At 41.1% G+C, this 26,177-nt stretch overlaps 1 protein-coding gene across 2 annotated transcripts; it reads left to right on the forward strand.

Moving 5' to 3' along the window:
- Positions 1–271: 271 nt before the first annotated feature.
- On the forward strand, positions 272–26,129 carry PAFAH1B2 (platelet activating factor acetylhydrolase 1b catalytic subunit 2). 2 transcript variants are annotated; one of them, XM_035722766.1, is made up of 6 exons: positions 272–408; positions 8,480–8,567; positions 15,066–15,155; positions 16,496–16,612; positions 18,455–18,577; positions 22,785–26,129. In XM_035722766.1, the coding sequence occupies exons 2-6, from the start codon at positions 8,487–8,489 to the stop codon at positions 23,061–23,063; spliced, it is 690 nt and encodes a 229-aa protein (XP_035578659.1). In that variant the 5' UTR covers positions 272–408; positions 8,480–8,486; the 3' UTR covers positions 23,064–26,129. The 2 variants fall into 2 exon arrangements, with proteins under 2 accessions (XP_035578659.1, XP_035578660.1); XM_035722767.1 differs by lacking the exon at positions 8,480–8,567 and having other exon boundaries at positions 282–408.
- Positions 26,130–26,177: the final 48 nt, after the last annotated feature.

Consider the following 26,177-nt stretch of genomic DNA (forward strand, 5'->3'; position numbering starts at 1 on the left):
TGCCATCTCCACTCCGCGGCGACATTAACGCAGGATCGAGGGATGCAGCCGAAGGAAAGACAGTTTGCACCTCATGCAGACTACGTGCAAAAAGAGGGCAGGACAGAGAACAATGCGGGGAACCTCGCGGGGCGTGGCAGAGCACCCGGGAGCCAGCAGTGAGTGCCCGCAGATAAGGAAAGCGAGGAGCGAGGAGCCAGGAGCCACGCGGAGGCCGCGCAGGATGAGGCGGGACTTCCGGAAGCCATTTGGTTGAGTGGCAGGGGAACCGGAAGTGGGGGCGCTGCCGCTGGTGCTGGGGCCCGAGGAGGGACGCGCCGGAGCGGGGCCGCCGGGACTGAGCGAGCGACAGACGCGCCACCCGCCGACGCCGCAGCCGCTTGGGGCCCGCACGGACCCTCTGCCTGAGTGAGTGCAGCCAGGGTCGAGGGGAACCGGAGGCTTAGAGGTGGGGGTCGGAAGGGCCTGCGATTTGTTATTGTGAGAGGCCCGCGACCTCCCCTCCCCCACTGGCCGGGCCCCTCCCCCCGCGCCACCTTCCCGCCCCCCCCTCCCCCGCCGACCCTCTGGGGGCCTCGCGCGCGCGCCTTCTCCGCGGTCCAGCGCTGCTTCCCCAGCTGCCCGTGCTGTCCCCGGCACTCCCCGGACCGCTCGCCGCCCCCCTTAGAGCCTCCCGCCGGCACCCCACCCCCAAACCTGCCGACTCGGCTCCGCCGCTGGCCGCCGTCTCCACCCGCCCTTCCCGGGGGAGGGGTGCAGGGGGACTACGGTGGCGGGGCGGCCGCTCCTCCCCGGCCCACCCCCTGGAGCAGGCCTCTCGGCACCCCAGCTCGCGGTGGCCGGCGGTTCGCCTCCGCCAGCCCCGTTTGTAGCAACTCTTCTGCCTCCGGTCTCGGCTGTTGCCTCTTCCCTCCATCCCCTTTCCCCCTGTCGGAGAGGCCTTTAACCTGGGCCCAGACCCGTTACTCGGTGGCTTGTTGACCGAGCACTTTTTCCTCCCCCTTTTGTTCAACTCTTTAGAAACTTCTCCGTTTTCCCTAATGTATTCAAAAACCCGCAGACTGTCAGGGCTCCGAGGGGATTATTTCTTAGAGGGCCATGTAGCCCAGCACCTCATTTTAGAGATGAGGCCCAGCAAGGTTGGTGATTTGCCCAAGGTCAACCAGCTGCTTAAAAAGGCCGGTGGACGGATTTTCTCTGGTGCTTTTCACTTGGTCCATCCATGTCCATTTACAGGAGCGAGACCTTCTGGCCTGCAGGTTTGCGATATACCCGTTGCATGGTGACTCACTGTTCTGCTTCCCATAGCTCTCAAGCCAGCGTTGCTTTCCATGATTTACGCACAGACCTTAAGAAAAGCAAGCACTTCAATCTCTGGCCTCTTTTTTAGAGTGTGTCTGCAGAGAAAGGGAAGATCATCTGCACCCACTCTAGGATCTCATTTTGTACAGTTTTAAATTGGGGCGAGGGGGATAAAGATATGGAGAAAGAAGGAAAAAATACAGAGTATTGTCTCTCCTGAGCATTTGAATACAGCTTTGCCTTGGATAAGCCTTGTGTCTTTAGATTCTCTCCTGGGCACATTGTTCTGATATAAAGGTTGCCTCCTTGTGGGGGAGCAGGGGAGGAGTAGGAAATCATTGTGCTTTAATTTGTTGGCTTGGGCGGGCATTTGATAATAAATTATGGATGTGCTGGAACCCTGGGACCCACCCGCCAGCCCACTGAGGCACGGTCTTCTGGATGAGGCTTTTCTTCCCTTTCAGAGTAATGCTGCCAAATCCCTCTGAAGCAAAATGAAGAGTCTTAGGTCAGAGTGGACACATTCTAAATCTTTTAATTCTTGGTGCAACTTTTCTCCTCCCTCTGTTTCCTGGTTAAACTAAAGATCCAGCTGAGCTTGAGAATTTATATTTCTTTGTTGTTGGAACTGGTTTCTGATTAAACATGCTACACCACATACTGGTATAAGTATCTGGAAATTCTGGTGTTCACTCTCATAGTCCAAGTTAAGGTAGAAAGAAGATAGAAAATGCAGGAAAATTGGGAAATGCTGTGCAAGTTGCTTACTCCTCATTTTTCCAAAGAATTTGCATTTTAATGGACAATCAGAGATTCCCTGGAGTAGTCCCTCCTGGTAAATTAATGAAACTTTTGTTCTTCACACCTTTATCTCCGTTCTCCTTGGTTTTTTCTAACTGAACCTGCTGTTTGTGATCAGAAGTTAGTGACTTAAAATAATCCCCCCCAAAGGGATTATTATGAATCCGGAAGGTGAAATGGGAGTCAGAATCCACCTCCCTGTTGGTACTTTTTTTTATCATGTTACTGATTACAGCTTCACTTCGGAATACTGCTGTGTACGGTATTGCTCTGAGGCAGGAAACCCAAAAGCATTCAGGTTTTTGTGTCCTATCACAGGCTGTACTCTGGGGTAGCTCCTGATTCATTCTTCATTTCTCTTACAAAGAATTCAACAGCTTATTTTATTTGACTCCCAAATTATTTGAATCTTCTAAATGCATAGATCCCTAGATTGTACATTTCTAGCTTTGTTCTTAGGAGATTGCATGGGTTTGTGGCTCAGTTTTTCTTTACCTGCTCTTTAAGGATGTTATCAATCCATAGCCATCAGTAAAACTGAAAGCTGCTTTGTATTGTGAGAATTTGATTTAGCAAAACAATACAAAATCCAAGTGTCTGAAGGCACAAAGAAATTTTTGCTTAGATACTTTGCCCTTGTTGAGGAGGAAGGATGACCTTGTATTCATAGTTACAGAAAAAAAACACTAGCTAATTGGGAATATTTTGCAATCTTCTCTTAATTCTGCCTGCCTGGTAGCCTTAGATAAGTGACATCTTTTCCCTCGGTTTCTCTGTCCCTATTTCTTCATTTTGTCCATGAAGAAATTTAGTACCAAGATGAAAGTCATGGATATCATGATGCCATTAAATTGGTTAGTAATAATAAGGTATATAAGTGAATCAGATTAGTAAATGAGAATTTATCATGGCTTTTCTATATAGAGCCTAACATCCTTTGCTCAAGAATGATAGGCTTTAGAGGTATAGCAGCCTGAGTTCCAATTTCAGCTGTCCCCATCATGGAGCAGGTTCTTTAAATCTCCCTGAGCTTCAGTTTTATTTAAATAACAAAGCGCCTAGCACAGTGTCTTGTAAATAGTAAGTTCTTAATCTTAATTGTGATTATTATTTTACAACAGTTATTTACCTATTGGAGGAACTCTGAAAATCCATGTTAGTAAATTGAATCCTAGATCTAGAAAAATTTTGTAGCTTAAATAGACCATTGGTCTTGAAAGTAGAGTATGTGCACTCCCTGGGGATTGCAGAAGATGAACCATTGGAATACAGGAAACAATTTAGAACTTCTTACATTTTTTTATGTGAAAGGAAAAAGTAAACTTTACTAATATTTAACATATAGATTAACAGTAACTCATACATTTAATTTATAAGCAAATATACAACAGGACACATTCAAAAAGATTCTAGAACATTAAAGATGTTTGGGTGCCGCAAATCTGGACCAGTCTTTACTCATATGCTTTAGTTCATTTTATGCTTTCTTGTTAGGGATTCAGCTTGCCTCTTTTTGAATCTCCATTGGAGGAATCTACTGTGAGAGACAGGCCATGTCATTTTGTAGTCACACTTGTTAGAAATTTGTCTAAATGTGCATTCTATCCATTGGCCTTAACCTTCCTATTCGGGGACATGCAAATTAAGCGTAATATCTCATCCTAGTAGTCATAAAATAGTTTGACAGTTACTTATGTCCTGTCTTCCTCTTCCCCAACCAGTTTTTCTACAGATTATAAACATACCTATTTCACTCAACTGTTTCTAATGTGACAGGCTTCCAGTTTTTACCAGCTTGGCTCCTTTCCTCTAGACACCCTCCAGTTTGTCAAAATTCTTTGAGCTTTTCAAGATCCGAATATGGAATCCCAAGAGCTGAAATGAAATTGAAGTGCCTGCATTTTTTAAGTGGTGAGGGATATATTTGAAAACATGTTATTATGAAGGTACCTTACGTTCACAGTTTGTCACCCTTGTTCTTTAAACAATCCCCAGGAACAGTAGTTTAGTTATATAATCATATAGTGAGAGTAGGACAGATTTTTCTTCTCTGTTTCAGTAGTGGTCTCTCAGTTAATTTTGTGTCAGTTAACTTTTACCTCAAAAATACGTAACATGTTAAGTGTCTCCCCAGGTAGGAAAACAAATGACAACAAACTAATGAAATAGTTGGGTTTTTAAAAAAAGGGGTGCCTGGGTGGCTCAGTGGGTTGAGCGTCCAGCTCTTGGTTTCAGCTCAGGTCATGATCTCAGGGTCCTGGGATCCAGCCCGAGTTGGGTTCCCTGCTCAGCCAGGAGTCTGCTTGAGGTTCTCTCCCCCTCGCCCCACTCTCTCTCTCTCTCAAATAAATAAGTATATCTCTAAAAAAAAAAAAAAAAGATTCTGGAGCACCTGGGTGGCTCAGTTGGTTAAGTGTCTGCCTTAGGCTCAGGTCATGATCCCAGAGTCCTGGGATCCCCACTTGGCAGAAAGCCTGCTTCTCCCTCTCCCTCTCCCTGTCACTCCCTCTGCTTGTACTCTTTCTCTTTGTCAAATAAATAAAATCTTTTAAAAATAAAATTAAAAAATTTCTCTCTCCTCCTTTCCCTCTGATGCTCCCCCCTTTTAAAAAAAGGTAAAGAAAAAAATCTATTTAAAAATTTAGGAAACAGTCTTTTGAATTAGTGGAAAGTGAAGCTGTTTGTTGCTGTACTTCTTTACATTATATATGTAATTTTGAAATCCATAAGGTGGGAAAACCCCTTCTCTGTCTTAAGGCTAATAGCTGTATGATCGGCAGGAAAGAAAGCTATTTTTAAAATTAAAACTACTGTTAAGCACCATGTCAGATTTAACCTGAATAGCCAGACTTCAATCTAGAATTGAATTTAGACCCAAAGAAACTTTTGTATAGAATGTAATGTTTTACTAGTTTAAAAACAAAAGCAGGGCCCCTGGGTGGCCCAGTCGGTTAAGGGTCCGACTCTTGGTTTCCGCTCAGGTCATGATCTCAGGGTCATGAGATCGAGCCCCAAGTGGGCTCTGAGCGCAGCGAGGACTCTGCTCAACTTTCTCCCTCTTCCTACATGTGTGTGCACTCTCTCTCTCTCAAATAAATCTTTAAAAAAAAAAAAACCTAAAATTAAATTTTTGGTTTTTTTTAGGATTTATTTATTTGAGAGAGAGAGAGATAGTGAGAGAGAGCACCAGAGGGGAGGAGAGGGAGAAGCTCTAATCCAGGGCTCTATCCCAGGACCCGGGGATCATGACCTGAGCCAAAGGCAGACCCTTAACCAACTGAGCCACCCAGGTGCCCCCAAAACTAAAGGTTTCTATGTGATTGTTTGTCTTAATCTCTTTTAATCATTTTTTTCTTTTTCCTTTTTTAAAGATTTTATTTATTTATTTGACAGAGAGAGAGACAGTGAGAAAGGGAACACAAGCAAGGGGAGTGGGAGAGGGAGAAGCAGGCTTCCTGCCGAGCATGGAGCCCGATGCGGGGCTCAATCCCAGGACCCTGAGATCATGACCTGAGCCGAAGGCAGACGCTTAACGACTGAGCCACCCAGGCGCCCCTTTTCTTTGTCCTTTATGAATCTTTTAATTTTCCCATACTTTTCTCAGGCAGTGAAGCCTCAACCAGATACCATAATTTGATTGGAGCTATACAGATTCATCTTGCAGTTCTTCCCAATTCTTGTATTTTACATTGATGTTTTTAGCTCCAGGTAGTTTATGTTTTTTGGGTGAAATGGTTAGATAAAAGGCCTTGGGGCGCCTGGGTGGCTCAGTCGTTAAGTATCTGCCTTTGGCTCAGGTCATGATCCCAGGGTCCTGGGATCGAGCCCGGCATCGCATCAGGCTCCCTGCTCCGCGGGAAGCCTGCTTCTCCCTCTCCCACTCGCCCTGCTTGTGTCCCTCTCTCTCTGTGTGTCTCTCTCTCAAATAAATAAAATCTTTAAAAAAAAAAAAAGATACAAGCCCTCTTTAGGGAGTCAGCATGAACTGCTTTGTGATTAGTGGACCAGATATGACATTACTGGGGTCAAGCAAACCTAATCTCATTCACTTACTGCACAAAGTACCTAAATTATCTGATCCTCATTTTTTTCGTTTTGCAAGGATTAGAAGTGGTATGTATAAAAAACATGGCATATGTACTCCTTCATAGATAGCTATTATTTTCTGATAGTTGCAAATTTTAGTAATCTAAAGAAATATATACAGATTGTCCCTGACTTAATGGTTCTACTTACAATATTTTGAATTTACAACGGTGTATGCCGTATGCATTCAGTAGAAACCATACTTCCAGTTTCAAAGTTTGATCTTTTTTGTGTGTGTGAGTAAAATTTATTAAGTTATTAAGTGAAGATACAGAAAAAGCTCTCAAGAGTGAGGGAGTCCCCACAGGGTTGCGTAGAAGGGCCTTTAAGGTTGGTCTTTTATAGAAAGCTAACCAGGGAACTTAAATCCTTTAAACATCTCTATTGATAACACCTTCGATGGCTTACTTCCTTTCTAGGGGCTAGTCATTCTTTGTTGGTCAAGGGTGATTATCATAAAGACACCGGACCCCCACCCCACACACGTAGGGCAGGGTGATTCCCCACCCCACACACGTAGGGCAGGGTGATTCCCCACCCCACACGACCCACCCCACATGCATAGGGCAGGGTTCGAAGTTTGATGTTTTCCTGGGCTAGCGACATGCGACAAGATCCTCTGGTGATGCTGGGCAGTGGCAGTGGCAGTGAGCCGAAGCTCCCAGTCAGCCACATGACCATGAGGGTCAACATCCGATACAGGGACAACCATTCTGTTTACCACATCCAGTACAGTATTCAATAAGTTACATGAGCTATTCAGTACTCTATTGTAAAATAGGTTTTGTGTTAGATGATGTTGCCCAGCTGTAGGCTAATATAAGTGTTTTGAGCACATTTCAGGTAAGCTAGGTCATGCTGTTTGGTAGGTTAGGTGTATTAAATGCATTTTTGCTTGGGATTTTTCTTTCTTTTTTTTTTTTAGATTATTTATATTATAGAGAGTGAGAGCATGCAAGCGGGGAGAGGGGCAGAGGGAGAGGGAGGGAATCTCAAGCAGACTCCCTGCTGAGCCTGGAGCCCACACAGGGCTCAAGTCTCATGACCCTGAGATCATGACCTGAGCTGAAATCAAGAGTCGGGACTGAGCCATCCAGGTGCCTGTCGACTTAGGATATTTTCAACTTACGATGGGTTTATCCAGGTGTAATCCTATTATGAGTTGAGGAAGGTCTGTACACAGGGTGTGGATGGTGTTTTACATTTCCAGTTAGATATGGGTTTAACCCTAAGCCTAATTTTCTTAGACCTAGTGTCATTTAGAGTGGAACTAATTGGTTTGCAAAGTTAGGTGTTAAAACATTGGCTTGCTTCTATAATGTATTTTTCATGAATGAAGGTATATTTTCACATTTAGAGCTTTGTTACTTTCTGATTCTCAAAAATTACTGCTTTGCCAATCTGGTGTGTTTTGTTTACTCAGTAAATACTTATTGAATGAATAGAACTCAATCCTTTTTCAGAGAAAGCTGAGCTGTATTTGATGATAGCAAGGGAAAGAAAAAGAGAATGGTCCTCTTTTCTTTAAGCCACAAAACCCCAGATTTTCCTTTTTTTCATCATTCTTTGTATATGCCAAGTGATTTCTCGAGCCTGACGTCTCTAGTATGTATTCTCCAGAGTTGACTGAAAACAGTCTGGTGTCTTTGTCTTTCTAGATTAGTATTTCTAGGTTTTCTGAATTTCGCTTACCCCTTCTCCACTATCAGATGCCGTATTTGAACTCGTCATTAATAACATTTTCTTGGTGGATACCTATCAAAAATAAAATACCTAGTAAACATTTGTCAAAAACCAGTGCCAAAGCCTATGACTAGTTTTGTCACAATCTGTAGTAGTTATTTATGTGATATTTAGTAACCAATGGATTCTAATCAGGCTATAGCAATTCTCCAGTGTCTAACTGGAGCAGCCTAAAAGCCTCTAATGCAGGTTTCATTGAACTCTTAAGTGTCTAATTCCTTATGTCATTTGGTGCTTGCGTTAACATATAATCATGAAAAATTAATTTAGATGTAAAGTATATACTTGGAGCAGATTTTTTCATTGTAATGCACTGTTCCTAAATGATATTCGAACCAGTCTGGAAGTTTGAGGCTGCTAGATATTCATGGGACTTAAGCAGTCATGTCATAGAATTCACATCTACTGAAAATAAACTCCAGTTTCATTTTTAGGCAAAGCCACAATGAGACTTAAATTATTATTTAAAACCTAGTATGTAATACTTAAGTGGCAACAAATGTTCCTGTTAATGAATGAAACATGACGTAGACATTTTTCCCCTCAGGTATAGAATGAGCCAAGGGGATTCAAACCCAGCAGCTATTCCACATGCAGCAGAAGATATTCAAGGAGATGACAGATGGATGTCTCAGGTAAAGGGAAGTGCGTACGTATTATTCACCAAAGATGAGTCTCTTCAGTTTTCCAGAGTCTTTTGACCAAAGCCACAAAAGCGCATGCATTTTAATGGTCAATAAGAATCATTACTTTAAATAAAAGTCTAATGTTACGCTAATGTCGTACCTAATCACCAGCCTGATGTTGGACCAGAGGAATATTTTGAAATCACAGCCATTGCCCTCTGTTCCTCTTGAAAGGTAACAGTGTCTCCATAGCATTCTTTTTTTTTTTTGGTAAGCTTTTTTTATTTTGAAGTAATTTCAAAATTACACAAATATTGTAAAAATTTTAGAAAGAACTCCCTATGTCCTTCATCCAGACCTGCTAGTTAACGTTTTGCCACATCTGCCTAAATGTTCTGTTCGTATCTGCTTGTATTTGTATGTGTGCGTACCAACATTCAGTGTTTTCTGAACCATTTGAGAGGAAGTTGCAATCATCATGCCCCTTCACCCCTAAATATTTCAGTGCATTTTCTAAGAATGAGGACATTTTCTTACAAAACTACAGAATAGTTACTAAAGCCAGGACATTTAACATTGATACTATGCCATGTTCACAGTTCTCTGTTTGTCCCAGTGTTTTACGTCGGTTTTCTTTCCAGTCTGGGATCCCACATTGCATTCAGTTGTCCTGTTTCTTTATTCTCCTTTACTTTTAGATATTTCTTAGCCTTTGTTTTTCATGACACTGACAGTTTGGAATATAGGCCATTTCTTTCGCGGAATGTTCCTGAATTTGGGTTATCTTTTTCCTCCTAATCAAGATTCAAATTACACATTTTTGGCAGGTGTCAGTGAAGTGATGTCCTCAGTGCATCACACAGAAGGTACATGGTGTTGGTTTGTCTTATTGGTGATTAACTTTGATCGCTTGATTAAGATGTTGTTGGCCTAAACCAGTTCTTATTTATTATGGTATGGGCTCATGGGTTCTTATTCTTTCCAGTGGGTTATAACGCGTTGTAATTTTGAAGCTCACTTTGTCCCAGGTTTAGCAAGTGGGACTCCTCTCCTGGCTCCTGTGTCTTCTTGATGTGTTCCATTGTTTTGTAGCACTGTCTCCTTTGTATTCTTAGCTGCCTTTTAATAAGCTGTTATCACTTAACCATAACTATATTTAACCTTCATCTATTGCTTTCCAACCATATTTCCTCTTTGAAATAACAAGTTCTGTATGATTTTAAGTACCCAGAGTTTTGCATTTTAGTATTTAGTGATTCTGTTCATACTCTTGATAGTTGTCTACTTCTGTTTTTGTCTTCCCAGACTTAAAAATCGGTCTGTCAACTAGCTTATTTTGAATGGTAGTTAGTACTTTTTTTGAGTTTTATATGGATCAGCTGCATGGTTATTCTTAATCTTCCTAGTTTATATCCTTTTTTTTTTTTAAGATTTTATTTATTTATTTGACAGAGGGGAAGAGAGCAAGCACAAACAGGGGAGTGGCAGAGGGAGAAACAGGCTCCCTGCTCAGCAGGGAGCCCGATGCAGGGCTCAATCCCTGAGCCCAAGGCAGACGCTTAGCTGATTGAGCCACCCAGATGCCCCAGTTCATTTATGTCTTAAAAAGTATTATGAAATCCACTGGCCATTCTGTGTATCTGCCACTCACCCTAAAAAAACAAAGCATTGCTAATGTTCTGTGTATATCGCTCATTGGTCATTTTTTCTCTTTTCCACCTCCCCATCCCCAAATGAGTGTCCTAAATTTGGTGGTTTTCTTTTTTCATGTGCTTATATACTATATATATCTTAAATTTCTAAACTATATATAGAGTATTCTTGCATGCTTTTAAACTTTTTGTAAGTAGTATGTTTTTGAATGTATTTTTCTGCAGTGTATCATACATGTTAAAAGCGTAGCTATAGTTTTTTCCTCCCTATTTTTTTTAATTTTATTTAATTAAGATTTTATTCTTTTATTTTAGAGAGCGCTTGACTGGGGAGGGGAGGGGCAGAGTGAGAGGGAGAGAGAGAGAATCCCAAGCAGACTCCATGCTAAGTGCAAAGCCCAATGCAGGTCTTGATCCCAGGTCCCTGAGATCATGACCTGAGCCGAAATCAAGAGTCAGATGCTTAACTGACTGAGCCATCTAGGTGCCTCTTTCCTCTTTATAAATAGTATTTCTTTGCCATATATGAAAATACCATTTAGGTACAAATATTTAGGAACGTTTAGGCCATTTATAACTTTATTAAAAGTAGTAACTAAAACTAGTTGTTTGTTCTGACGTAAATGAGGCTTTAAATAATTAGCATTGACTAGAAAAAAATAGTCAAATGGAAGAAAAACAGGAATATTAAAAAATTTTAACCTGTATAGAAGAATAACTTTAATAAATAATAAAATATATGCTCAGATCTTGGTTTCTTTTCTCCAGTGAAAGGAACCAGGGCTACTTGGAGAAATGATTGCATCTGCAGCCGGAACAAAGGAAATAAAAGATGAACCTGTAGCATCTTGTAGTGCAAGAGAGCAACTACTCAAGAAAGGAAAAAAAAAAAAAAGGTGTATGGCAAGAATATCACTGAAGTGAAGTGTCCTTAGGACATCTCATAGGAGACCAGTGATACTGGTTTGTCTCATTGATGGTATTCACTTTGACCACTTGAGGCCAACCTGAAAGAGCACCCAAGTGCAAAGTTGGACAATTTGAGCAACATGATAAATCATGATATTACTGGTTTATAACTCAGAGGATAAAGTAAATATTCATGAATCCATTTGCTATAAATAAACAATTGGAGAAACGGGAGAAGAGACAATAATTTTAATTAATAAATGTAGGGGAGCCTGGCTGGCTTAGTCAGTAGAGCCTGTAATGCAACTCTTGATCTTGGGGTTGTGAGTTTGAGCCCCACATTGGGTTTAGAGATTCTTAAAATCTTTTAACAATAAATGTAGAAGGAGGGAGGGAAAAGAAAACCCTCATTTGAACACCACGGTAATAATTACTGTAGGGAAGGTCCATCAGTGAATACTAAAATTAGTAGGCACACCTTTGAGGAGAGAGAGTATATTTGCCTAGCCTCAAAAGTATCCCCCTGGAAATTGCCTTGGTGGTTTTAACATAAGACCACGTGTTTTTTGATATCCCCTCTCTCAAGAAGGTAGAGCTTATTAATTCCCCATCAGTGAGAGCTGGATTTAGTGTCTTGTTTCTTTTTCTTTTTAAGATTTTATTTATTTGACAGAGCACGAGTCGGGGGAGCAGCAGGGAGAGGGAGAAGCAGGCTCCCCGCTGAGCAGGGAATCCGATGCGGGACTCGATCCCAGGACTCTGGGATCATGACCTGAGCCAAAGGTAGACGCTCAACGAACTGAGCCACCCAGGCACCCCTAGTGTCTTGTTTCTAACAGATATAGTATGGAAAGGAAAAATAACTATATAGTGGAGAAACCTGGTAACCACCACCTTAACCAGATGATCAACGTTAACATCACCAGTAATAAGTCATGTTAATATTGTGTACTCCTCTTTGATATAGCAAGGGCACACACATCACCTCCGTGGTAGTCTTCCAGAATAATTCATCACCTCAGTGTATTCGTGACAAAATAATCAGCCCCAAATTGAGGGACATTCTACAAAACACCTGACTACTACTAAACGTGTCAGCAACATGAAATACAGGGAAAGACCAAGAAACTGTCCCATGGTGGAAGAGACCAAGGAAACATGTAGACTGAATGCCATGTGTTCCCTGAATTGGTCCTGGGAACAGGAAAAGGACATAGAGGAAAAATTGGTGAGATCTGAGTAAACTGGTTTTTTTTTTTTTTAAGATTTTTATTTTATTTTTAAGTAGTCTCTACACCCAATGCAGGGCTCAAACTTAGAACTTTGAGATGAAGGGTCCCATGCTCTACTGACTGAGTCAGCCAGGTGCCCCCTGAGTAAACTATTTTAGTTGATACTATTTATGAGTGTTAATTTCTTAGTTTCATCCAATGTATCATGCTTATGTAAAATGTTAACATTGGAGGGAGCTGAGTGAAAGGTATATGGGAATACTGTACTATCTTTGCAACTCTTCTGTAGATCTAAAATTATTTCAAAACAAGTTTTGAAGTGATAATATTTCCTATGAAGCATTGCCAAAATACCATACCACATATCAGGAAATACCTGGAGCAGATGAACGTGTCCACTAGGACCACCGTAGGAATACAGTCAACAAAATCCAGACTGTGGGAGATTCTGTGGGTCAAAATGGGCAGAAGACATGAACATGAACAGACACTTCTCCAAAGAAGACATACAAATGTCTAACAGACACGTGAAAAAATGTTCAACATCACCAGCTATCAGGGAAATACAAATCAAAACCACAATGAGATACCACCTTACACCAGTTAGAATGGCAAAAATTAACAAGACAGAAAACAAGTGTTGGGGAGGATGCGGAGGAAGGGGAACCCTCCTACACTGGTGGTGGGAATGCAAGCTGGTGCAGCCACTCTGGAAAACAGGATGGAGGTTCCTCAAGGTGTTAAAAATAGAGCTACCCTATTCTACGTTCGTGTATGTTTGATATTTTTCATATTAAGTTTTTTTAAGGGTGATACTAGTTACATGCTTTCTGGACTAGAAAGTAGACGACCTAGAATTTGAACATAGGCTGTTCTGTCCCCAAAACTATTGTGCCAGAAAGAGGTATGCATAGTGAGTCAACTGTTTAAAAAAAGGTTAGGGAGGCCTGTGGAAAAAAAAAGGAAAATATCCCCAAATGATAGTTACTGGGTTAAGGTGGTGGAATTCTAAGTGTTTTGTTTTGATCTATTTTTCCAAACTTGTTGTACCTACTTTTATACTTAAAAAGAAAACATAAGAGTACCAGAACCTTTAGAACAGCAGAGCTTAAATGCCATGACATTCTAGAACTGTGAACTGTTCTACTGGTATTGAGAGGTAGTTGGCACTATAGTACCACAGTGGAGAGGAGAAGTGTTGTGGAAGTGTACCTACTCACCAGCTATGGTTTTATTCAGGCCCATTTTATCCCTTCAGTTTAAAAATACGTATTGAAATAGTAGTAATTTAAAAAGTTTATTTACACAAAATGTGGATTAAAATAAGGAAAATCTATGGGCACCTGGATGGCTCAGTCGGTTAAGCATCCAACTCAGGGTTTCAGCTCAGGTCATGATCTCAGGGTCTTGAAGTCAAGCTCCAAGTCGGGTTCCGTGCTCAGTGTGGAGTCTGCTGGAGAGATTCTCTCCCTTCCCGTCTGCTGCTCCCCCACTTGGACTCTCTCTCTCAAATAAATAAAATCTTAAAAAAAACAAAAAGGAAAATCTATATCAAATCCTGTCACTTACAGGAGGAGCTCTTTTAATTGTCAAATTATTTCCAGAAGTATTTTTGTATTTTCACCCATAGCAGATGAGTATCTCCGATTCACCACAGTGTTACCTGCGCAGATATTTAGCAGCAGAAACACTTAAATATAACTGTACCTTAATTCCTAAGGAAAGCATCGCTGAATGTAGAGTTTGAGAAAAAGGAACAGCATTCAGACCTTTCCCTAGAACTGGGTTAAAGACTGTTGCCTAGAGTATCATGTACGTTTATTTCAGGGATGAATATAGAAACTTCAACTATGTCCTTTAGTATTTTTTTTTTGAAGATTTATTTATTTGACAGAGAGAGACAGCGAGTCCTTTAGTATTGATGAATAAAATCCATTTTAAAAGCGTTTTTTGCTCTTGCAGCAGAGAGAAGTACTCTAGGACTAGGTCATGGTCACCACTGCTTATAGATTTGGATTCGACTGAGAAAGGATTGACTCCCACTTTGCCATTGTCTCAGAGTTGGAGGTGAACAGGCATTTTCAAAGGCCATGTTAAATACATCCAAATAAGATACATGATTCTTGATTGGTTCCTAGTTCAAAAAAAGAGCTATAATACTCTATCCAACTCTTGGAACAACTGGAAAAATTGAATATGGACTGAATATTATGGGATTATTGTTCATTGCCTTAGATGTGATAATAGTTTTGTGGTTTTATAGGAGACTGTCCTTACTCATGCTGAAATACGTGAGGGTGAAGAACCACAGCATTTGCCACTTACCTTCAAATGGTTCAGCAAACACAGATAAAGCAAATATGGGAGAACGTTATTGTTGAATACAGGCAGAGGATTATACAGGTGTTCATTGTACTGTGGCTTTTCTGTGTGTCTGAAATTATCTTTCAAAAAGTTTGAGGAAAAGATAAACTTCTAAAAAACATGTTATATGTGTTTTTCCATTCTGGTTTCAATAGAATTCCCGTTTTCTTAGCATGTTAGAATGATCAGTGTGGTAAGGGTGGGAAGAAAGTCCCAGCAGTTTATTTCAGACAGAATAAATAGAATGTTTAACAACAGAGTAACTGGTTGGACAACTGTTCTGTCTAGGCCAAGACCTCTCACTGAGAAAGAAATGCCAGTTTCTAATTTTTCTTCCTTTTTCAAACCAGCACAACAGATTTGTCCTGGACTGTAAAGACAAAGAGCCTGATGTACTGTTTGTGGGGGATTCCATGGTGCAGTTAATGCAGCAATACGAGGTAAAGGTGGAAGTGGGGAGGGTGGGTCTTGGTTACCAAAGTAAATCCATTCATCGCTAGCAAACTTTCACTCTGAGCTGAATCTGTAGGCTTATTCATGACACTTTAGAGAAGCTCTAGTTCAGAGTGCGAGGGATGTCAGACCTCCATAATGGAATTCTTTGTGCCACCAAGCATGATGAGACAAAAAGTTCAGAATTGTTTCTAACTCAGCTCCCTTTCTTGCCTTGGCTTCCAAGAAGCTTCCCTATTACATTTATTTATTTAAATTTGTCCTAGTCATGATTCTCAAGTCTTACTGTGTTTTACATTTTCTTATTTTGTATATATTTTTAAAAGATTTATTTATTTATTTAATAGAGAATGTGGAGGAGGGGTAGGGCAGAGGGAAAGGGAGGCGGAGAATCCCAAGCAGATTCCGCACTGAGTGCAGAGCCCGATGCGGGGCTCGATCCCATGATCCTAAGATCATGACCAAGAGTCGGATGCTTAACTGACTAAGCCACGCAGGTACCCCTTATTTTGCGTATTTTTTTTCTTTAAGATTTTATTTATTTGACAGAGAGCAAAGTAGGGGGAGTGGCAGGCAGAGGGAGAGGGAGAAGGCAGACTCCCTGCCGAGCAGGGAGCCTGATGTGGGGCTCGATCCCAGGACCCTGAGATCGTGACCTGAGCCGAAGGCAGACGCTGAACAACTGAGCCACCCAGGCGCCCCATATTTTGTGTTCCACATCTTTTTTTTTTAAGATTTGCACTCTTCCAAGGGCAGTTTAAAGGAAAAGATAGCTTGATTCCTTTCTGGCTCCAGCACTCTAAATTTCTTCATCCGTGTTTCTACTTGACCCTATTCATTTTGATGCATGAGTAAAGGGACAGGAGAGCTTACTGAGTTGGCACCTTGAGTATAAATGCTGGGACCTCGTGACGGGCATCAGGCAGCATTGTGACTCCATTCTTGAGCTGAGGTCGAAGGCTGCATTAAGAATTGAGTGATAGAGGGGCACCTGGGTGGCTCAGTCAATTAAGCATCTGACTCTTGATCTCAGGTTTTGATCTCACGATTGTGAGTTCCAGCCCCACTTTGGGCTCCACGCTGGGCATGGAACCTACTTAAAAAGTAAAGTAAAAAATACGTTAAAAAAAAAAAGTAATCATAGAAAGAACTGAGTGATACAGTGCCATCCTCAGAGCCTTGCAAACACTGAGGTAGCTCATGATTTGCAGCATTACATTTGAATATAGAAAATGAAAATTATTCTTTCAGGTGCCTCACAACACATTGCAATGGAAGAATTTTATTTCCCACTCAGTTTAAATAAAGCTCTTTTTTCTCTTTTTAGATATGGCGAGAGCTTTTTTCCCCACTTCATGCACTGAATTTTGGAATTGGGGGAGATACAACAAGACATGTTTTGTGGAGACTAAAGAATGGAGAACTGGAGAATATTAAACCTAAGGTGAAATGAAACTAATGTTTTAAAGAATATCTTTAATCTTGAGTCTTTTCCAGGTAGTTAAATTGTCTGAAACCGCTAGTAAAAACAAATTGCTTCTTTAAAGCATTATTTTGCTATTGTCTTTGCTTTGTGCCCCTTTAAGATAAATGATACCGTTGTCCTTGCTTAAGAACATTGCAGATAGGTATTAAGAAATCAGTGTGTTGCTTGCTTAGGTTGTATTTGTAGTTGTTAATAATGGTCTTCTTTAGCTGTAGGAAGGGATTTGATGCTCATGAGGCATGCTGTTCTGTAGACCCGAATGCAGCACCAGGGGAATCTGCTCAGACAAGGGCCGTGGTGGCAGTGCCATGATTCCTTTCAGGAAGTCATTTTGGAGCTGTTTAACCATATCAACAAATTAGTAATCAAGGCCTCCCAAATTTTTCTGAAGACAGTTTGAAGCAGATATGAACAAATGTTCATAAGTGTGTACCCCACTACCCTAACACATTATAAATGTTCTGAGTTGGCACACTGCGTGTAATTTTTTTCAGCTCTAAACAAAAAAAACAAAGTTGGTAACAGTTGCTTCGTTGGAAGTATTTTATTTTTTGCCTTTGAAAATTTTTTTTTAATTTTTAAAAAAAGATTTATTTATTTTAGAGAGAGCATGAGTGGGAGGGGCAGAGGGAGAGGGAGAGAGAATCTCAAGCCCACTCTGTGCTGAGCCCAATGCAGGCCTTGATCTTATGACCCTGAGAACCCAACCTGAGCTGAAAGCAAGAGTTGGGTGCTTAATGGAGTCTGCTACCCAGGCGCCCCTTTTCATTCGTTTATTATTATTTATCTATTTGAGAGAGAGAGAGACAGAGCGTGCTCCCCTGGGAGTGGGGGGAGGAGCAGAGGAAGAGGGACAAGCAGACTCCATGCTGAGCGCAGAGCCCAACATGGGGCTCGATCCCATGACCCAGAGATCATGACCTGAGTGGAAATCAAGAGTCAGACGCCTAACCAACTGAGCCACCCAAGTGCCCCTCTTTTTTTTTTTTTTTTTTTTTTAAGATTTTATTTTTAAGTAATCTGTATACCCAGTGTGGGGCTTGAACTCACAACCCTGAGATCAAGAGTCCCATGCTCTACTGACTGAGCCAGCCACAAAGTCCTATTTTTTGGCCTTTCTAAAAGAAAAACTAGTCCATGTTCCTGTCTTTTGTGACAGGGTGGAAAGTTACTTTGTTGGGTTGTATAGTAAGATGTATGTCTCTAGGTGACAGCCACCTCGTAGATGAATTTTTTTTTTTTTTTTAAGGGGGAAAAACTCCTTGAAACGTCATCCAGCTTCCTCCCCAGCTACTCTTTCTTCAGTATAACTGCATTTATACCAGTTACATTCCCTTGGGTACTTTTGTTATTTTTTTTCTGGAAGATGCTTCTAGTCAGGGAGTTTCTGTGGTAGGAGTTGCAAATATTTTTCCCTGGCTTTCTTAGATTTCACTTTAATATTTTCTTCAACATGCAGAATTTTTATTTTTATACAGTTGGATTTGTTATCTTTTTTGTATAGTTTCTGGATTTTAAGAGCTTAGCTTCCAACTCCACAATGATGAAAGAATTCTGTCATTCCCTCCCAGGGTAGTTTTACTGCTTCGAATTTATCCTGAGATTTATGAGGCCTAAATCAGTGTTTGAAGGTGGCTGCTCAGTTGAAGTTATCCCTACCATTTGACAAGTTCACCTTTCCTTTTGATTTTTTGAAAGAAGATGTTTATCTAAACATTGATAAATATTTTTATCTAAACGTTCCTTTATTCTTGGTTGTTTACCCCTCTCCCCGCTTTCTTTTTCTTCCCTCAATTATAGGTCATTGTTGTCTGGGTAGGAACAAACAACCATGAAAATACGGCAGAAGAAGTAGCAGGTGGAATCGAGGCCATCGTCCAACTTATTAACACAAGGCAGCCACAGGCCAAAATCATTGTATTGGTATGTAGCCTTTGGGTCGTAGTCTTTGATGTCATTAGGTCAGGGGAGGACTGTTTTTAGAAATATGATTGCTCATGAATATAGAGAATCTCTAGGTGAAAGCAGTTTATGATACTCCTGAGAGGCTCTTCTCTGATGTGTCCTCTTATCTTACTGGTTTCATCATTTCCCAGACCAGCTGAGGGAGTCCTCTTTTACCTGCTTATCCTTGTTTAGAGGTTGTTGTCTCAGGTAGCCTTAGTTTTTGTTTTTGTTTTTAACTGTATTCTGATAATTTTTAAAATCACGTATGAAACTTGTCCTAGTTCTGAGTCTGTTTTTTTTTTTTTTTTTTTTAAGATTTTATTTATTTATTTGAGAGAGAGAGAATGAGAGACAGAGAGCATGAGAGGGAAGAGGGTCAGAGGGAGAAGCAGACCCCCCGCTGAGCAGGGAGCCCGATGTGGGACTCGATCCCGGGACTCCAGGACCATGACCCGAGCCGAAGGCAGTCGCTTAACCAACTGAGCCACCCAGGCGCCCCCTGAGTCTGTTTTTATTAGACTAGCTTTGGATTAACGTGGATGTGTTGTTCAGTCCCACTGTTCATATGTTAAAGGTGGTATATTTATTAGAATCTCTGAATTCTCTAAAACATCAGAGATTCTGTTAGCAAAAAAATGGGGACTTTATAGTCTTACTCCTAATGGAGTGTAGTGTAGCCCTTTGTGGAGCTAAAGCATTAAGTCTTCACAGTCTCAGAGATAAATAGCTATCTTTCAGTATGAAAGTTTACGTATAGGTATTCCTAGCAAAACCAAATTCTGAATGAAATCTGATATGTATTCAGTCCTTTAATGAGATGATGTTAAGAAGATAGTCATTTATTCAACAAACATGAGGATCACTATGTACAAGACACTGTCCTGGGTCCTGAATATACAAAAATGAATAAGACATTGTCCCTCTCAAGGAGCACACAGTCTAGTCTAGTGGTCGATGGGCACAGCAATATAAAGAAAGAATTAGCATACTGTATGCTAACGGGAGTAATTATATTGTATGCTAAGGGGAGAATAGGTTGTTTTTTTGTTTTGTTTCGTTTTTTTAAGAATTTATTTATCTATTTGTCAGAGAGACAGCGCATGCACAAGCAGGGGGAGCAGCAGGTAGAGGGAAAAGCAGGCTCCCCGCTGAGCAAGGAGCCCGATGCGGGGCTCGATCCCAGGACCCTGGGATCTTGACCTGAGCCGAAGGCAGACACTTAACTGACTGAGCCACCCAGGCATCCCAGGTTTTTTGTTTGTTTGTTTGTTTGTTTTTAAGATTTTATTTAGAGAGAGTGAGTGCACTCAAGCAGGGGGAGGAACAGAGAGGGAGAGAGAGGGAGGGTGAATGAATCTCAGTGTGGATCTGAGTGTGGATCCTGATGTGGGGCTTGATCTCACGACCCTGAGATCATGACCTGAACCAAAACCAAGAGTCGGACGCTTAACTAACTGAGCCACCCAAGCGCCCCGTGAGAAAGGGTGGATTTTATAAAAGCTACATTTGACTATAGTTTTTAAAGAATTCATTGGTCTCCAGACAAATGGAGAAAGAAAAGAAGGCGTGACAGGGAGGGAAAAAAAAATGGTGAAAGTCTTATACTTGTGTGTGTTCGTTGGGCAGATGAAGGGGGGTGCTTGAAGAATTCTAGGGCTGTCACTGAATGAAGTTTAAGGCTGGGATGGTTAGGAGCAAGAGATGTGGCCAAGTCATGCAGGGATCTGTCTGCCTTGAGAGAGGAGCTTGGGTTTTTCTTACTGGTGCTGGGGAGCCACGTCTTACTTTTCTGTTACATGGTCTCTAATATACTTTACTTGCTTATATCCCTGCTTTACTCCAAAAAGGGTTGTGGTTAAGAGTCCGCCTCTGAGGTACAGTGGCTGGTCCATAGCTGCTTAGGACATATTTGTTGCGTGAATGTTGCTGAATAAATCCTCCATAAATAGTCTTTGTTTCAACCCGACTTTTAAATTTGATAGACACCGGTGTTCTCTACAACACTCAAACATCAGCAGTGCCCTAAATGATTCCGTGAGGGAATGCTTGCAGAAGTCACTGAACATAATAGCCCCGATCCCGTGACAGTTAAAAGAACTATGTGGAAACAAGATTTATGACGTATTTAAGTGAAAAGTCCAAATACTAAACTGTGTGTGTATTATATTTAGAATTACTTAAAATACAGATAACCCTTGAGGGGCACAGACCCCCATACAGTTGAAAATCTGTATATAACTTTTCACTCAAATTTGACTACTAATAGTCCATTGATCAGAAGCTTTCCTGATAAGCAGTCAATTAAGATATATTCGGCATGTTATACGTATGACATACTGTATTCTTACAATAAAGCTAGGGAAAAGAAAATGTGACTAAGAAAACCATAAGGAAGAGAAAATAGATTTACGGTACTGTATTTATCAGAAAACATTTGTGAATAAGTGGACCTGTGCACTCCACACCTGTGTTGTTCAAGGGTCTGCTATAGTCACGTGGTGAAGAGATTAGGAGCATGATATTTTTCTTTTTTGTTTCTTTTAACATGATAGTATTTTAGTAATTAATTATTATAGGGAAAAATCACATGGCATACCTTTGATATTCTCATATTAAGGAAAATGCTATGCAAATACATAAGGTGCTTTTCTCATCCTCGCTTGAAAATCCCAGTAGGTATGGTGCCCTGTTCTTAAGGCTTACTCATTTTTTATGGCTTTGTCATGGTGTTCTTTGAGTGTTGGAACAAAGTGTATGTTTATTGTTCACTGGCCATCCTCCCTGGTTGCTCATATCTCAGCAAGACTCCGATATGTAAGCAGTTCTTTTTTGTTAACTGTTAGATGCAGAGCCTAATACTTCAACAGTTATGTAAATGAGGGTTTAGGATTGACTTTGTGAAATTTTTGAGCCGCTTAACAAGGATAGGAGGAGATGGTCTAGGTTAGCAGAATCATAATTATCTATAATTCTCATTTGGAACTATACAGGCACATAATAAAGTGGTAATAAAGTTTCCAACATTTTGCTGAAAAGAATTAAAGACATGAACAAGTATTTAACTTTGGCATAAAGGTGTTTTTTTTTTTTTTTAGTAGAATACCCACAGAAAATCTATTTTTGTAAAATAAGACCTCTTACCATAGCCTGTAGGAGAAATAGGTAGAAATTTTTTTGCCTACATAGGAATAACTTGGTGTGTGCTATCACTAGTTGTAAACCAACTGAAAGGTTGTCTGACAATAATTTTATAATAGGATCAGCATCTGTGAAAGGACATTTCTAGTTTGAGATGATAAACCTTGGTCTTGCCATGTAAGGGTGGACTTTTATTGACTAAAGGAGGACAGACGTGTGATTTACCTGAAGATAGGTAATTAACATAAGTTAAAAATGAATTAAGGAAATATGTTTTATCCTAGCAGATAACATGTGGCTTTGGTTGGTCTAGACCACATTTGTTCCCACCATCTGTCTTGTGCAGTAGTATAGGTTCCGTGTAGCGTTCATAAACACACGTGCATTGGAGCTAGGTGATTCTGATGGCCGTATGGAGAATGAATTGAAGGGAAGACCACGCTGGAGGTAGGAAGGCCAGTCAGGAGACTTTACATTAACTGAGCGAATCGTGGTAAGTTTCCAAGCCATAGCAGCATGTATACTCAGAATGGAAGAGAAAAAAAGGTTTTGAAAATTATTGAGCATGCAAAAGCTGAGTAATTTAATGGTAAATAGATAAGGTGTGTGGGATGAAAGATGCAGGGAGGTCGGAATGATCAGCTGGTACAGAGAATGTAGAAGGAGCATAGTGTAGGGAGAAGATGATGAATTGCTTTTGGACATGTCAGGTCCGGAGTGCCTGGGGAAGTTTGGGCAGTTTGGTTCTGGGCTAGAGTGTTCAGAGTGGGCGGAGTCGTAGGCCGAGGACAAGACCCTGGAGCGCACGGACAGTTAAGGGACAGGAGGGGGAAGAGGTGCTTCTGAAGAGACGGAGAAGGGGTGGTCAGAGGACTATCATTGAAACCAGTCTAGTCCAGAGTTCCTAGTCTAGTGTTTGAGAAATCAAAGTTTTAAGAGTGAGTGTCAAATGGAGCCGTTCTTCCAGGAATCTCAGAAATCACAGATGAGTCAGTAGAGAAAAACCAGTGACTCTTCTCTTCTTGTGCTCTCTGCTTTGCCCCAGGGTTTGTTACCTCGAGGTGAGAAGCCCAACCCGTTGAGGCAAAAGAATGCCAAGGTGAACCAGCTCCTCAAGGTTTCCCTGCCGAAGCTCACCAACGTCCAGCTCCTGGACACAGACGGGGGCTTCGTGCACTCGGACGGTGCCATCTCCTGCCACGACATGTTTGATTTTCTGCACCTCACGGGAGGGGGCTACGCCAAGATCTGCAAACCCCTGCATGAACTGATCATGCAGTTGTTGGAGGAGACCCCTGAGGAGAAACAAACCACCATCGCCTGACTGGCTCCCATCAGTGTTACTTGCACCCCAGCTTCCTCAGATCAGTTATATCACTGGCACTACAGAATCCTTCTCTTTCCTAAGGCACTTTGCATTGTAGAATGTTCCTGGATGTTCATATCTAGTGTTTGAAGGGGAGGAGGGATTTAAACTGGTCCTGTACATAGAAGGTTGGTTTGACACAGGAGACAAATTAGCCAAGGAAGATTGTTTAAATTCGTTTGAAACCAGAAGGGGACTTTTTAGTTGTATGTGTGACACACTCATTGAATTATCACAGTTTTTCCTAGGACAACATCGAGCCTAAGGACGGAACAAAATGAAGATTTTTTTTTCATGGCCTTTCTTTCTATGGATTATGTCATATAGAGTAACGATCAGGATCCACACCTACTTGGCTTTAATACAGATGTCTTTTCCAGTTTTTAAAGTTCATAATTTAGCCCTTTGTTTTTAGTTTGCTTTACTCCTATGTATTCGCAACATTTTCTTAATGTACAGCATCAGATTGAACGTGCTTGTGATTCAGATATGGGAGATGCTATGGTTAACAAGTGAATTTGTTCCACTCTCTTAATCTTTCCCATGTTTAGCAGTGGAAGAAAGGTTTTGCCCCATTTGGGGGACTCTACGGAGGGTATTATTTTTATGCTGCTGAATATCACGTCTATAATAGACCCATGCATGCAGCCTTTTTCCTCCCTATTTCCCCTCATCCCCTCTTTGTTTTGGGGGGGGGGTCCTTGTTGACATTACAGGCTTTTAACACATTTTTGACCTAGGAGCTCTGTTGCTGGAAGTGTAAGTCCCCAGCCAGTTACTCTCATGATGATAGTACTGATGTGCAGCTCATTCTCGTGTGGTGCTCTGTGCGTGGTCTCTGTAGTGCTGTTCCAGGTTCGGAGTTCTGGTTTGGTTTGGTTTGTTTTTCCCTCAAGATGTTTTACACTTTCCTCTTTTGGAAAAAAAAAAAAGGCAACCAGAACTCTATTTCCCATTCCATAAGCCCTGACATTATTTCAAGTTTTATAGTATCTTAGGGTGTATATTTTATTTTTTTATTGGCTTAGTTTTTAAAATTATTATCAGTCCAGAAAAATTTGGCCTTTTTCATGAGGAAACAAATGGAGCTGCTCTTCAGAATAGGCATTCTACCTTGATCCCACCATTTTAGTGAAAAAGAACTAGGTTGGTTTGACTTTCAGGGTCTGAGGATTTCTTTCGAGAGAGCTCTTTATAATCTTAATGTTTTGCTTGAGCTTTAAGAACTGCCATTTTAAAAATAATGCGACAGTACATGGTTTATTGTTCAGTATACCTTTGGAATATGTACAAACTGGATCTACAAACAAATATTTTTAAACTGGACCAGGTGGGTATTGGAGTAACCTATTAAAATGTGCTCTGCACTGATTCTGCTTAACATTCAAGTTCAGTGACTAAGGAATATGTTCGATGTTCTGCTTGCAAGGCAAGTGTCAGTGCTTTTGTGAGTTGGAGGGGGTTGCTGATTTGTGGTAAGAGCCGCTTCTGATTGAGAGGGATAGAACTTGGGCTGATGTTTTTCTTGTGAAATGTCTTTCTAGGAATTTTTTTGGTCTTATTTTTAGTCCTTTTTTTTTTTAATACATTTCTGAATGTATCATGTCTTCACTAACGACAGAAAGTACATGTGATGTTTACTAGACTCGTTTCCCACATTAAGGTTCCCTCTCTTTTTAGGAGCCCAGATTCTTGAGTTTATCAGGACAGGTTTTTTCTTAGCTGAGGCATAGTTCTAAGGAGGGCGGAGAAGTTTGTGTGTAAAAAGACCAATTCTTATCCAGGTCTTTTTCCATTTGTCAGAGGGCGGGAGTATCGTCCAAACAAACCCGTTAGGTTATTCCTGCAGCATGCGCTTTTAGCTTCCCTCTTGACTAAGGATGAAATAGCCCTTTGTGAGCTGGCCTTCGGCTCCTTTGCTTATGTGTGTAAACCTCGGGTGTTACTACATTTTAATACCTACCAGAGCTATTTGAGCAATAGTATTTGAACCACTGGCCTTTTAAATAAAAGTCTGACCCATTGCTAATGTGCAGATACTGAGTCCACTTTCATTTCTTGCCCGCTTTCTTTGCACTGCTTTAGGGCAAAAAGTGTTCATCTGTTTTTCTTTGATTAACATACCTGTTCGCTACAGTGACAGAACTTAATGCTTACTCTTTGGATTTCTCTCTTTATACTTTTCATGTATATGTAAATGTAATGCACTGTCCAAGTGAAATGTCCTAGTTGTCATTGTGATTAAGGGGCCAACTTTCCAGACAGCTAGCAGAGGTGTTCTGATCCTCCCCCCAGCAAGTTTTAATTCCTTTGCCCCTCCATTCCCGATACCTAGCTGGCAGCCGGTGATGTCTGTGGATTTCTGTGGGCACATTGTGAATGTAGCGGGTTGAGGGTGTACTGCCAAGGGTGACCTAAGGCGTGTTGTTCTGCTGCCTCCATATTCTAGGCTGCCATGGGCAGTGGTCTGGCACCCACTTAGGGTCTTTTTCTACTGTTGGGGGCATCTGTCTAAACCAGAATCTTCTGTGAAAAACCTTACCCCAACAAAAATCTTGTGTAGCTCATGCCCTGCTCTTAAGAATTCTGTCTCTTGTTGTTAAAAAACAAAAACAAAAACAAAAACAAAAGAAAACACTTTTTTTTTTTAATCTAGTCACTGTTTACAGTTGTATGCTAACGCCTGAAATACTGTCTGTGCTGTGGTGTATGAGCATTGCCAATTTTATATTTATTGCAGTGAAGAAGAAACTAAAAATATATGAAAATGAGGAGCATGTCCACGCTCCTAAATCTGTGTGGGTGCATGTGGGAGAAGTGAGTCGGGGTCTCTTGAAAGGAGGCTTTTTGGAGTGGGGTCTCCCAGGCTTCTCCTTGGTGTTCCTGCTTGGGGATCACTGCTGCTAGCTGACTGGACCTCCCCAACAGAAGTTTGTGATTCTGCTTTGGCGAAGTTTCATTGACTAGTAGAACTCATTCTGTTTTAGTGCATATTTCAATATAAATGTAAACGTTTCTCTCAAACTTGCTTATGTCTTTCTGTCTCCTTTATCAGAGTCTCTGGATTCCAAT

The sequence above is a fragment of the Zalophus californianus genome, chromosome 11 (genome assembly GCF_009762305.2).
Source record: "Zalophus californianus isolate mZalCal1 chromosome 11, mZalCal1.pri.v2, whole genome shotgun sequence".
NCBI classification, from domain to species: Eukaryota; Metazoa; Chordata; class Mammalia; order Carnivora; family Otariidae; genus Zalophus; species Zalophus californianus.

Bases quoted from the DNA above. Each gene is read 5' to 3' on its own strand.
- PAFAH1B2 (XM_035722766.1), top strand. From the start codon at position 8,487: ATGAGCCAAGGGGATTCAAACCCAGCAGCTATTCCACATGCAGCAGAA. The intron at 8,568-15,065 runs GTAAAGGGAAGT...TTTTCAAACCAG, and splicing joins ATGACAGATGGATGTCTCAG to CACAACAGATTTGTCCTGGA. The intron at 18,578-22,784 runs GTATGTAGCCTT...GCTTTGCCCCAG, and splicing joins AGGCCAAAATCATTGTATTG to GGTTTGTTACCTCGAGGTGA.